The sequence below is a fragment of the Podarcis filfolensis genome, assembly GCF_964270895.1.
Source record: "Podarcis filfolensis genome assembly, chromosome: 6".
Taxonomy (NCBI): Eukaryota; Metazoa; Chordata; class Lepidosauria; order Squamata; family Lacertidae; genus Podarcis; species Podarcis filfolensis.
This window is the reverse complement of record NC_139609.1, coordinates 7,476,602-7,489,127: the sequence shown is the minus strand read 5'-3', so window position 1 is coordinate 7,489,127 and position 12,526 is coordinate 7,476,602. Positions and strand designations below refer to the sequence as shown.

The following is a 12,526-nucleotide window of genomic DNA, read 5'->3' as shown; positions in this document are numbered from 1 at the left end:
TTCCAGCCCTATGAATCCGTGATGCTAAGTGTGCTACTTTCCTGCATCCCTCCCCTCCTAGCTTTACACAAATGCTTGCAAGTTTGACGCTGCTGAGGTGTCTGCACAGTGCTAAGAATATGAAAAAAAACCTTTTGGGAAAATTTTGCTCTTCTGATCAAACCTCATTGAGTTTCCACAAGGTTTCTCAAGTGCATCACCTGAAGAGGAACCTCCAAATCCATATTTTCCTTTCTAGTGGTAACCGAAGGATGCGCAGAAGCCACATGAAAAATGCAGAAACCTCAACTAAACAATATTTTGGCTTTCCTTGAAACCTCTCAGATCTTTCACCTGAGCGGTAACCACCAAATTTGCTTTAGGGATTTTTCTTTCTTTTGAATGTGAATGCAATGACCATAACAAGTTTTCAGGGGGTGAGGAGAGGGTGCCCTATGATGAATGAGGCCACTCACTCTATAGCAGGCATGTTGGGAGCAGACATTGGACTAACTTCCTTGGCTTTCTGCAAGGCGTGCTTCTGATTAAAAGCCTCTTCTTCCTCCTGCTCATCCTAAATAAAAAATCAAAACAACAACAAACCTATGGTTACGTGAAACATACTCAATAAACACACAAGACATAACCGGCTGTATTTTTGAATAAATAAGGTATACTATTCATTGTATTAAATTGTAGATTTCAATGGAAGTCTTATAAAGTTCAGCGAAGAAAGCAGAAGACCCAGCGGATCAGTTCATTCATTCTATAGTCAGTTCATATTACATATGAGCCTGGACTACTGATGAAGCCTAGGATGGCGAAACAAGGCTAATATTCCGGAAATCCTTGTCTTAGACTCTGTGAAAGGATTCTGTGGAACTGTAACAACCCTTCATGTGGATTATTGGACTCTATGAACAGACAGGTGGAATAGACACTTATACCTGTATGGACCTTATGCATGAACTGACTATAGAATGAACTGATCCACTGGGTCTTCTGCTTTTTTCGTTGAACTTTATAAGACTTCCATTGAAATCTACAATTTGATACAATGAATAGTATACCATATTTATCCTAAATAAAAGACAAAGGAGCTGGTTAAAAGGGAACATAGCAGAATTTACTATTTTCTCACATGTTATGAGCTTTGTTATAAGAGCAGCTGCCAGGCTGCATCACAGAGGTCTGCACATTAAATTCACAGATGTAATAGGCTTCTCCCATCTATCACACCACCACTGCTCTCCAAGTGCTCTGTTAAACAGCTTAAGTACTGTTTGCTAGAGCAGGCAGGAAAATGGAGCAGACAGCAGAGCCAAGGAAAGCTATGGGTGCCTTGTTCCTCGGTGCATCCTGGAATTCAAAGGGACACTGTGCATTTCCAGTTTGCAACCCAGGAACCCCTAGTTATAAGACTGAAAATCACATCCAACTTTCGCAAACAGAATTATCGGAGAGGTAACCACAGAGCAAGATGAGACCAGTGGAACCAGAGTTCTAGTTACAGGTGGGTAGCCATGTTGGTCTGCTGTAGTCGAAACAAACAAACAAAATCCTTCCAGTAGCACCTTAGATACCAAATGAGTTTGTTATTGGTATGAGCTTTCGTGAAGTGTGCATGCACATGAAAGCTCATACCAATAACAAACTTAGTTGGTCTCTAAGGTGCTGTTGTTGTTCTTGTTTAGTCGTTTAGTCCGACTCTTGTGACCCCCTGGACCAGAGCACGCCAGGCACTCCTGTCTTCCGCTGCCTCCCGCAGTTTGGTCAGACTCATGTTGGTAGCTTCGAGAACACTATCCAGCCATCTCGTCCTCTGTCGTCCCCTTCTCCTTGTGTCTTCAATATTTCCCAACATCAGGGTCTTTTCCAATGAGTCTTCTCTTCTCATGAGGTGGCCAAAGTATTGGAGCCTCAGCTTCAGGATCTGTCCTTCCAGTGAGCACTCAGGGCTGATTTCATTCAGAATGGATAGGTTTGATCTTCTTGCAGTCCATGGGACTCTCAAGAGTCTCCTCCAGCACCATAATTCAAAAGCATCAATTCTTCGGCGATCAGCCTTCTTTATGGTCCAGCTCTCACTTCCATACATCACTACTGGGAAAACCATAGCTTTTACTATACGGACCTTTGTTGGCAAGGTGATGTCTCTACTTTTTAAGATGCTGTCTAGGTTTGTCATTGCTTTTCTCCCAAGAAGCAGGCGTCTTTTAATTTTGTGGCTGCTGTCACCATCTGCAGTGATCATGGAGCCCAAGAAAGTAAAATCTCTCACTGCTTCAAGGTGCTACTGGAAGGAATTTTATTTTTTTTAATTCTGTGGAACCACTTATGACTCCAATTTTCAGCTGAAACCAGTTGTTTTTGAAATCAAATTCTTGAAGTTAAAGCTTTTAAAAATCTTGACAACACTGCATTACATGAAGGTGACCAGACCTGGAACTGACTTCTAAGTCCTAAGACCTCAGTCCCAAGCATGGATACTTGGAAGTAAGTCACATTCATGGAGGCAGCTGCCCATTCGAACTGCCTCCCATTACATATCAGGCAGATGTGGTCTTTATCGTCTTCTCAGAGCCTGTCGAAGACATTCCTTCTTCAACAAGCCTTTTAAGTGGAGTTTGTTTGTCTTTTAAATCCCAGGCTGCGTCTGCATTTAATCTGAACTGTTCTATATCTGAAATTGTTTCATGTGTTATTGTTAAATCGAAGCGATTCACAAATGGAACTCAGTAAACAAATGGACATTTCACTGTCATCTCTGTTTACAGGCTTTGGAGATTCCTGTGGTTGTTTTTGAAGCTAGAAACTGATCATGAGCCAGCTTTTCTTTTGCAAAGAACAAGAAGTTGAAGTTGTGTTTGTGTGTGTGTGACCCAACTGGCAGCAGGCTCAGGACACTTCACACTCTTCCTAATTGATTTATGGAATTTGCTGCTACAAGATACGGTGATGACCACTAGAGGATTAGGGTGAGTTAAAAGCGGATTAGACAAATTCATGGAGAATAAGCCTCTCAGCTGGATTTTTGCAATGATAGACATACAATATTTCCCTGTTTGTGGCCTGAAAGTTCCTGTCACTAGATAATTGCATGTGTGGGTGAGTATAACAGCAGGAAGGAGCTGTTGCCTTCATGCCCCATTCTGGGCTTCCCAGTAGTAACTGGATGGGCATTGTTGGAAACCAGTGGCTGAGCTAGATGGATCTTTGCAGATCAATGCAGAAGGAGGGCACGACACTGCCCTCTCCACAGCTGGTATATTTACAGCTTACTTCTGAATTAGGCAAGTTACCGCCACCATTCTGCTTGCACTTCCTTCTAGGTGTCATTTTTATTAATTATGTGGGCACAAAATACTGTGGGGGGCCCTCTCTCTCTCCTGCTGGGGAGATGTGTATTTGTCTGCTTCAGAGTTAAATTAGACGATGCCATCGATTACTATGCTCTACTACACCCACATTAGCCATGTCAGAGATACATTTGCACTGGAGAGTCTTGCTTGGAGTCCAGGAAGTACAAGTTGATGAATCTGTGCTGGAAATGGGAGATATGGAACAGGATCATTCCATTCCCACTCTGAGAGCGGGAACCGGCCCGGTTGCTTAGCTAGCTCACTGTAACCCGTGTGGTTTCCTGGAACACCGTCACACACCAATTCCCAGTGAAGCCTTCCTTGGCATGGCCCCAACTCATAATTGTTAGTTAATGATAACTGTTCCACTGTCAGATAGCAGAGGATTTGGAGGAAAACAAATAACATTTGGGGCACGGTGCTTTCAGAGCGCTGACTGTAACAAACCCTGACCTTTGTAATAAACAGAATGACCATTGCCACCAAACAGGTAATCCGAGGGCCAAAGTAGATGCAATGCCATACATGCAATTAGCAATTGTGTGAAAGGCTTTTAAAAAAGTAAAAAAGTGTGGAAAAATCCAGATCAGAAGAAGAAGAGTTTGGATTTGATATCCTGCTTTATCACTACCCTAAGGAGTCTCAAAGCAGCCAACAATCTCCTTTCCCTTCCTCCCCCACAACAAACACTCTGTGAGGTGAGTGGGGCTGAGAGACTTCAAAGAAGTGTGACTAGCCTAAGGTCACCCAGCAGCTACATGTGGAGGAGCGGGGAAGCGAACCTGGTTCACCAGATTATGAGTCCACTGCTCTTAACCACTACACCACACTGGCTCCAGACTTTGGTGAGGTCCTCAGGACCACAGTAGCCTCCCATCCTCCACACTAGGGAGGATCGCCATCTGGCTTGGGGCCCCACCCCAGCAATTTACTTTTAAGAAGCCATTTGCAGAAATGGTCATTTCATGAATGGTGTTGTGCCCGGTTTGGCCCTGAAAGGAAACGATCCCTTGGCAAATTCTCCTGCACAAGCCCCACAAGCCCTCCTGTCTCAGGGAAAGGTTGAGAGATCAAAAACAAAACTCAACCAGGCATGTCAGTTGCTTTTGCCGTGGTTGCAGAAAGGACTGGCCAGACACATCTCACAGAAATTTAATCAGTGAGGGAAAATAATAGGTACTAGGAATACAAGGCAATGAGAAAATACTTCAGGCTGCAACTAGGAACAGGGCCTCCTCCGTGAGGGCACCGTTCCCTTGGAGCTTTAGGGATGCTTTTAACTGCTTGTTTGCTCTGTGCTGCTTACAGAGATCTTTGCTGCTTTATTCTCTTTTAAATCTTTATTCTCTTTTTTAATTGGGTTGTTTTCAGTGGTACTCTATTATCATTTTTAATACTCGCTGCCAGTCAATATAGGCAACGCTGGGCTAGATGGACCAATGGTCTGTATTTTTAAAAACAATCTCACATATTCCAGAGCAGAGGACTTGCCATTCAGTATCTTCTGTGGTTTTGCTCTGGGGCTCAAATCGTATCCCATCAAAATTATATCCGCGTCGCTAAGAACATACTGCAATCTGGACGGAGCTAAAGTGGCTATTTCCAAAGAAGTCTAGATTTACCTTTGTCAGCTCCTGCGCATTAGCTAGGTTATCCACAGCAATGGCCAAGAAAACATTAAGCAGGGTATCTAAAAGAGTTGAGGTGAATGAAGCATCCGATTAGACCAGCTGGATGGACATCATGCAGACATTCCTGCCTTGTGGAAGAGCATAATGGCACACCCCCCCCCATATTAGGGGCCTATAGTGCACCAGGACAGGTTGAAAGATGGACTCTCACATGATCATAGGGGAGTTTTCTGTGTCTTCACTATACCAGTCTAGAAACTTAGCAAAATGATGTGGTTATATCCCATGTGATCTTCCTTTTATATCTTTCCTTCAAATATCGTCAGTTTGGCATGGGATCCTGCCAGCCACAGAAAAATGATAACAGCCTCACCTACCCAAGGGCTATGATTTCAAACACAGGACCACTTCTACAAGTGTCTCCTGGTGCCTAGACTCAGGAATATGGCAGAGGAAAGGGGATGGGCTGCTTATGACTAAAAGGACAGTCATTTGGGCCAAACAGCAAGTCAAGATAAAATTCAAACTAGACAAGATGCCAGGAGATGCATTATCAGTCGCCACAGAGCTTTTAAAAACTGAAATTCAACTTCTGGATCAAGGGAGATGGATGAGGGTGGGGAATACATAACGCTCCCCCTCCAAGTATTCTTATTTTTTAAATTGGGCCTCTCCTGCTACTTTTACAGTGGAATTTTTTTTCTCTCCTAGTGAGAGATAAAATATTTGGATTAGAAAAATTGCCTGGGGAGAAATTGCAACTCTTCCTCCCATCCCCTCCGGTTTTGCAGTCGACCATGGCAGCACTTTGGTACAAACAAACCATGGTGTAGAACATGGGTAGGCAATCTAAGGCCCGGGGACTGGATCCAGCCCAATTGCCTTCTCGATCCGGCCCATGGACGGTCTGGGAATCAGTGTGTTTTTACATGAGTAGAATGTGTGCTTTTATTTAAAATGCATCTTTGGGTTATTTGTGGGGCATAGGAATTCATTCATTCCCCCCCCCCCCAAATATAGTCCAGCCCACCACATGGTCTGAGGGACGGTGGACCGGCCCCCTGCTGAAAAAGGTTGCTGACCCCTGGTGTAGAGATTGGTAATGCAGTTCCTCTTTGACTCTAAAAATCCAAGAAAACGCAGCAACATTGACAGAAGTGTTCTCAGGCTACTTCTCTCCATGGTGCTGAAATTTACAAAATATCACATCAGAACCACCATCAAGGCAGAGCAATAGGAAGGATACAGTTTCCAAATAGCGTGAGGATGATGAAGTAGATGGACGACCACATTCCTGAGCTGACGCCACCTTGGGAGCGAATTCCATTGTACATCACTTCATTCCAGTCTTCCCCTGTCAAAATCTAAACAAACAAGCAGCTGTTATAACAACGTCCTTATTTTACACTTCAGAAGAGGATGTTTCAATTATGGAGAGCCTACTAAGTCACTGAAACAAATGACACAAAGAAAAAAAGAGAGGAAGGAAAGAAATAAAGAAGGAAGGCACCTTTTCCTTCCGTCTTCTAACCAACCATCCATTTTTCCTTGGCCCCAAATTCTGCCTTTCTTATATAACAATAAGGCAAAAGAATAGTAAGAACTGTACAAAAGGGGTACAGCCCTTCCTCAGAGGCCTTGCTGTCTTACTGCCTTATTTAGAAAAGACAGGTTGGAAGTGGGGGCAAAGAAAAGCCCAATAAAAGAATAAAAAGTAAAGTAAAGGGACCCCTGACCGTTAGGTCCAGTCGCGGACGACTCTGGGGTTGCGGCGCTCATCTCGCTTTATTGGCCGAGGGAGCCGGTGTACAGCTTCCGGGTCATGTGGCCAGCATGACTAAGCCGCTTCTGGCGAACCAGAGCAGCGCACGGAAACACCGTTTACCTTCCCACCGGAGCGGTACCTATTTATCTACTTGCACTTTGATGTGCTTTCAAACTGCTAGGTTGGCAGGAGCTGGGACTGAGCAACGGGAGCTCACCCCGTCGCGGGGATTCGAACCGCCAACCTTCTGATCGGCAAGTCCTAGGCTCTGTGGTTTAACCCACAGCGCCACCCGCATCCCTATGTGGTTGCCTCGTAGGGACTGGGAAATGCATCATTTAATGATGTTAGGACATGATCTAAGTGTTGGGATGGCTTTGAGAGGCAGGATGGTATATATTATTTATCAATTATCCTTCCACTTACACACTTGAGTAAAATTAGCATCTAGTTTGGCAGAGTTAAAAATATACCATCCTTTGCAACATTAACATGGAAACTTGGGAGAAAACTTTCTGTAGCTTTCTGTAATTATCCAGGTTGCCTCTGGCAAATAGAACCTTCCCATTTATTTATCCCTCTGCAAAAATAACAACATCAAAGTCCTTAATGCAAGGACATAAAAATATTGTTTGCTTACATAAAGCTGCAGCCTCAACTTAAAACGGCAGTGAAACAAGTCAGGCAAAATATACAGTGGTACTTCAGGTTAAGTACTTAATTCGTTCTAGAGGTTCGTTCTTAACCTGAAACTGTTCTTAACCTGAAGCACCACTTTAGCTAATGGGGCCTCCTGCTGACGCTGCGCCGCCGGAGCACGATTTCTGTTCTCATCCTGAAGCAAAGTTCTTAACCTGAAGCACTATTTCTGGGTTAGCGGAGTCTGTAACCTGAAGAGTATGTAACCTGAAGCGTATGTAACCTGAGGTACCACTGTACTTCTAGATTACAAAACACATGGTTCAGATCAAAGATGGCACCTGTGCTTGGAAGAGCACAGACAGTGCATCCTACCCCTAAGGCTGCGTGATGAGAAAGAGAGTGTTTCTCAGGTGGGAGGAATTAATAAGGATCATGTTCCTTCCTTCCTGGGCAAGCAGAGGATGTGGCCTCACAAAAGTGCCCTCTAGGAATTTACAGGAAACTCCATGCGTCTTAACCCTTTGCTCACATAGCAAACATGAAATTTTATATTTTGACAGGGACATCATTTCCCCACAACAAGCTGCGCTACACATTGCTGAGGAGAACTTGATTACCATTTTCAGAGGCAGCCTCGTGTCTCTCCTATCACCTGCCCTGAATCACAGCCGACTACTTAAACAAGAAGCATTACTAAAGGACACAGGCATCTAAGCTCATTTCTTCAGCTGCAGGCTCCACGCCCCCAGAGTTATACCTGGAAAACTGTCATGATGGCTGCAGGGAAGGTGTCAAAGTTTGCAGAAGGAGTCCCATCCATAAAATTAAATCTGTAAAGAAGTAAAAAAACAAAAAAAAAAACAAGCTATAACAAGCTTCTTCTTCTGGCCCACCAGCAGATTAATTTACCCAGCCTCCTTGTCCTCCCCTCTATCTCGTCTCCTGCTACTGTCATTTTGGTAATTTCCACATAGATATGATGAAAGTGGTGTGTATTTCTGCACCCCACTCTCCTACACATGTTTATCTACTTTGTATACTCTATTCTGCAACCAAGATTCAAGATTCGATATAATTCTCTATGTATTTTTTGCACGTGGTACGAGGTGGCAGAAGACAATGGAGGGAAAGTTAAGAGCAAATAGTAGAAAAGATGAACAAGATTCAGCAACAGGAGCGATAGAGAACAGTAGGGATCTGTGTAAGACCTCAGTTCCACCTCCTGGTCCCTGATAGCACTGTCCAGATCTAGCACTGCTTTCCTGGGATCAGATACATGGCCTACACTAGGCATAGGCAAACTCGGCCCTCCAGGTGTTTTGGGACTACAACTCCCATGATCCCTAGCTAACAGGACCAGTGGTCAGGGATGATGGGAATTGTAATCCCAAAACATCTGGAGGGCCGAGTTTGCCTATGCCTACACATTTTTAAGTCTTTCTCTACAGGAGTGAAGGCAATAAACCCTTCAACAGTGAGGTGGAACATTTCTTAGGAAAGGCAAATTCTGCACCGATGAGTTAATTCAATGCCTGTGCAGCAAAAACCTACAGACACAGAGAACCCATGCAACCAAGGCATGTAATTCTCGCCAGAAATCAGTACAAACAGTTCTGTTTGTTTGTTTGTTCTTTAAAAAAATGTTTAGGGGTACTCTCGTTTTCCTACTCATATTGAAATACTGCCCCTCAATGAGGCCAAACTTAGATTCACAAACTGTTTAGGGGTATGCGCCCCCCCCCTGCGTCCCCTCAGAAAAAAAGCACTGAGTACAAATAGGCCACTATAAGTTGGAGGAATAAAGCAAGCAATTGCCTTAGGGTGCTTGAGAAGAAGCAAGTAGCTTTATGGATAAACAATCTGGTGAAAGCTAGTGAGGCAGCTTTATGAAATATTCTGATATACTGGTCGGCATTTCAAAAACAAGCAAACATGGCCTGGCCATCTACTTACCTGCCACCAAAGAGCTGCATCCCAAGCAGGGCAAAGACTACAATGAAGAGGAAAAGGAGGAAGAGGAGGCTGATAATAGACTTCATAGAACTCATCAGTGAGACCACCAAATTCCTCAAGGAAGCCCAATACCTGGAAAATCCAGATGTTACTGTAGCATGCTTCCTAAAGCATTGCAATGCTCTTTCAACTTGAGCTGGCTTTTGTTAGCCAGCAGGTGTGTGCATGCCTGTGTGTCGGGGGCAGAAGGGGAGTTTCCATTATTTGATCAGTGTTGTCCAATTTATTTTTCTTTATTTAGCTTTGTTTAGCTACTTAGCCAGGTGAATTAAATGCTATCAATAGTACAGGTTACAAATGGGACGGGGAAACTGGGCTGTCGATGGAACAAGGAGGAACAACAGGGTGACACAAGGAAAAGTGGGGGTAACATTTGCTCAGGGGACATTTTAGAAAAAACAGGGACAAGCTCGTTTGTTTGACTCACTTTGTGATTTTAAATATCCTTAGGAGTCGCAGGGCTCGTAAGACGCTAATCCCAAAAGAGGTTCCAGGTCTGAAGATCGTCCAAACCACTTCAAAGATACTCCCCACTGTGACCTGAGTCATCAAACACATACAGAAGAAACAAGCAATTGAATCACCTATGAATGGAAAGAAGTAAATGAGCAAATCCACATACATCTCAACCACCTTCTCAGCTATCCTCTCTCAGCGATCCCAGAAGGGCAAAATCTCCCTGACAAGAGACTTTAAAAAGTGAGCTGGACTGGGAAAAATTGTGGAGAGTAAATCTGAAATTTACAGATTATTCTCTTTTGAAAGAAAATTACATGAAGATGATGTACAGATGGTATATCACACCAGTACAAATAGCAAAAATGTACAAAACCAGGTCAAATATTTGCTGGAAATGTAAAGAAAAAGAAGGTACTTTTTATCATATGTGGTGGGAATGTAGAGAAGTAAAAAAATATTGGGAAATGATATATAACGAATTGAAAAAATGTTTAAAATGACATTTGCAAAAAAACCAGAAGCATTTTTGTTAGAGATTGTAGGACAAGACCTGCCAAGAAAAATAAAAAATCTATTTATGTATGCTACAACAGCGGCAAGAATCTTGTTAGCACAAGGGTGGAAGAACGAGGAAATCCCAACGAAAGAACAGTGGCAAGAAAAATTGATGAGCTATGCGGAATTGGCCAAGTTGATATATAAACTGTGTGACAAGGACAATCGTGGCTTTAAGGAAGAATGGGAACTTTTTACAAACTACTTAAAAAGACAACAAGATGACTTGGACTCCTTGGCAGGTTTTGAATAAACATCCACAAATTTATTAGTTGAATATATGATGGACAAGGCAAGGATATGTACAATTTTATAATATGCAGAGAACAATATGTGCAAAGAAACCAGAGAGGAGAACTGAGGAAAGTCCGGGGGGAGGGGGGAGAGAGAGGGGGGAGGGATGGGAAGGGAGGGGGGAAAGGGGAGAAATAATGAAATCGAATTTTTGGATTGATAAATTGTTATGTTGAAATTGTTTAATAATTTTTTTTTTTTAAGTGAGCTGGAAGAAAGGCCCTCCTTATGCCAGGTTTGTGGACTCCATGAAGTGAATATATGAATGAACAATCTGTTTCTTTCAAATGACTATAATTCCTCCGCCAATTCCTGCACTGACAAGATGGTAATTTGGCTCTTGGAGGTGTTACAGTAACACCACGTTTCCACCCCCTCTCCCCTTCCAGGATCTTCTACACATCAGCGCAGTTCCCCAGAGAATCTTCTACCCCGCTCTGCCATTCGCACTTGTTGTGTTCTGCTTCTTATCCGCGCAGTGCTTACCCCACAGTCAAAGCAGTTGAAAGAAGAATGGAAATAAAGTCGGGGCCCCATCCCGTACATCTTCAAGGACATCTCTAGGAGGAAGAGGCCCAGAAATATAAACTCTGCATAGTCTGAAAGAAAGAAATTCAGGTGTGTTCATTCGATCTCTGCTTCTCTCCATCCACTATTGCAACAAAACTTCACAGCACTGCATGATGAACCCACCCAGAGCTGGTTCATGCTGAGAAATTTCTCCCCATGCCGGCACACAACATGAACCAGGCCACAGGAGCAGGGCTTGGTTGCCATCTTTGTAGCTGCAGCTTCTAAGGAAAATGTGGTGGTGAGAATAGAAATAGGCAACTTCCCTGCATGGGGCAGAAAGACAACTGACCAATTTGTAGTTGACCACCTGGTACCTGCTGGGGAAGTCTTGAGAAAAATGTTGGACCTTTGACCCAACCAGATGCTTCTTACGTTCCTTCCTAACCATGGTGCACATTCAGGATCACTGAACACAGATCATGCCTTCTGCGGAGAGCTCTTTACCACAGTTAAAATGCATTGGTGGAACCACACAGGCTCCATAAAATAAAATAAAAATAGACCACATGAGGTTGAGGTTGGCCCATCCTTAGCCTGACCTTTCTTCAAGAGATTAGTTTGATGGTGTGAATTGGTCGAAAAGCTGGAAGCAAAGTCTGGGGACTTCAGTTCCCCAGGAAAACTCCTTGTCAGTTCTGCTGTTTCTTCAGCCTGCTATTTTATACAACAGCAGCTTTTTGTGAGGGCTCTCTAAACAATGTTGTGGTCAGCCCAGCCAAACCTGTAGCAATTAAAGAGGTTGCTGAAGTGCTTGTGCCTGGGGGAGACTGACAGTTGTCACACCACTAATGGTCCTTTCTTCTGGGCTCAGAACCAACAACTCCCCCCCCCCCCAGAATAAGCTTTTTAAAAAATGGTGGCCAGCAATATTGTGCTTACCAGTTGCTGGGGGTTTTAAAAAATGAAAAGTAAACCCCAAACAACACAAAAATATAACACTAAAATTGAAACTGATATAAAACTAAAACAACATAAAAGCTTCAAACATTCATCTACATAATACCACAGAAGAAAGTTTACTGTCGTTTCAGGCTTCACTGTGGAGGGGTTTAAATAAATGTGATGAAATTAATAGCCAATTTCGTACCATCAGCCAGACTGGGAGAAGATATAGATTCAGGATACGCTCAGGCAGCAGATAACATTTTTACTACCTTTCCCTTATAAAATATGTTTTGTTCTTTGCACCAACATACGCACAGAATCTTGTTTGGAAATCTTATCAATATTTATAGGATCTAATAAGAACATAA

General features: G+C 43.2%; 1 protein-coding gene across 3 annotated transcripts in view; it reads right to left on the bottom strand.

Annotated features, from left to right (window-relative positions):
- The window catches only part of CACNA1E (calcium voltage-gated channel subunit alpha1 E), a 494,249-nt gene that overhangs the window by 117,445 nt on the left and 364,278 nt on the right, over positions 1 to 12,526 (bottom strand). For all 3 annotated transcript variants that reach the window (XM_083621522.1, XM_083621521.1, XM_083621523.1), the window contains exons 14-20: positions 11,187 to 11,299; positions 9,820 to 9,932; positions 9,333 to 9,464; positions 8,137 to 8,209; positions 6,219 to 6,336; positions 4,964 to 5,031; positions 456 to 553 (exon numbers count right to left, since the gene is read on the bottom strand). In XM_083621522.1, the coding sequence (XP_083477648.1) occupies positions 456 to 553; positions 4,964 to 5,031; positions 6,219 to 6,336; positions 8,137 to 8,209; positions 9,333 to 9,464; positions 9,820 to 9,932; positions 11,187 to 11,299 (715 nt within the window). The remainder of the gene's footprint in view (positions 1 to 455; positions 554 to 4,963; positions 5,032 to 6,218; positions 6,337 to 8,136; positions 8,210 to 9,332; positions 9,465 to 9,819; positions 9,933 to 11,186; positions 11,300 to 12,526) is intronic.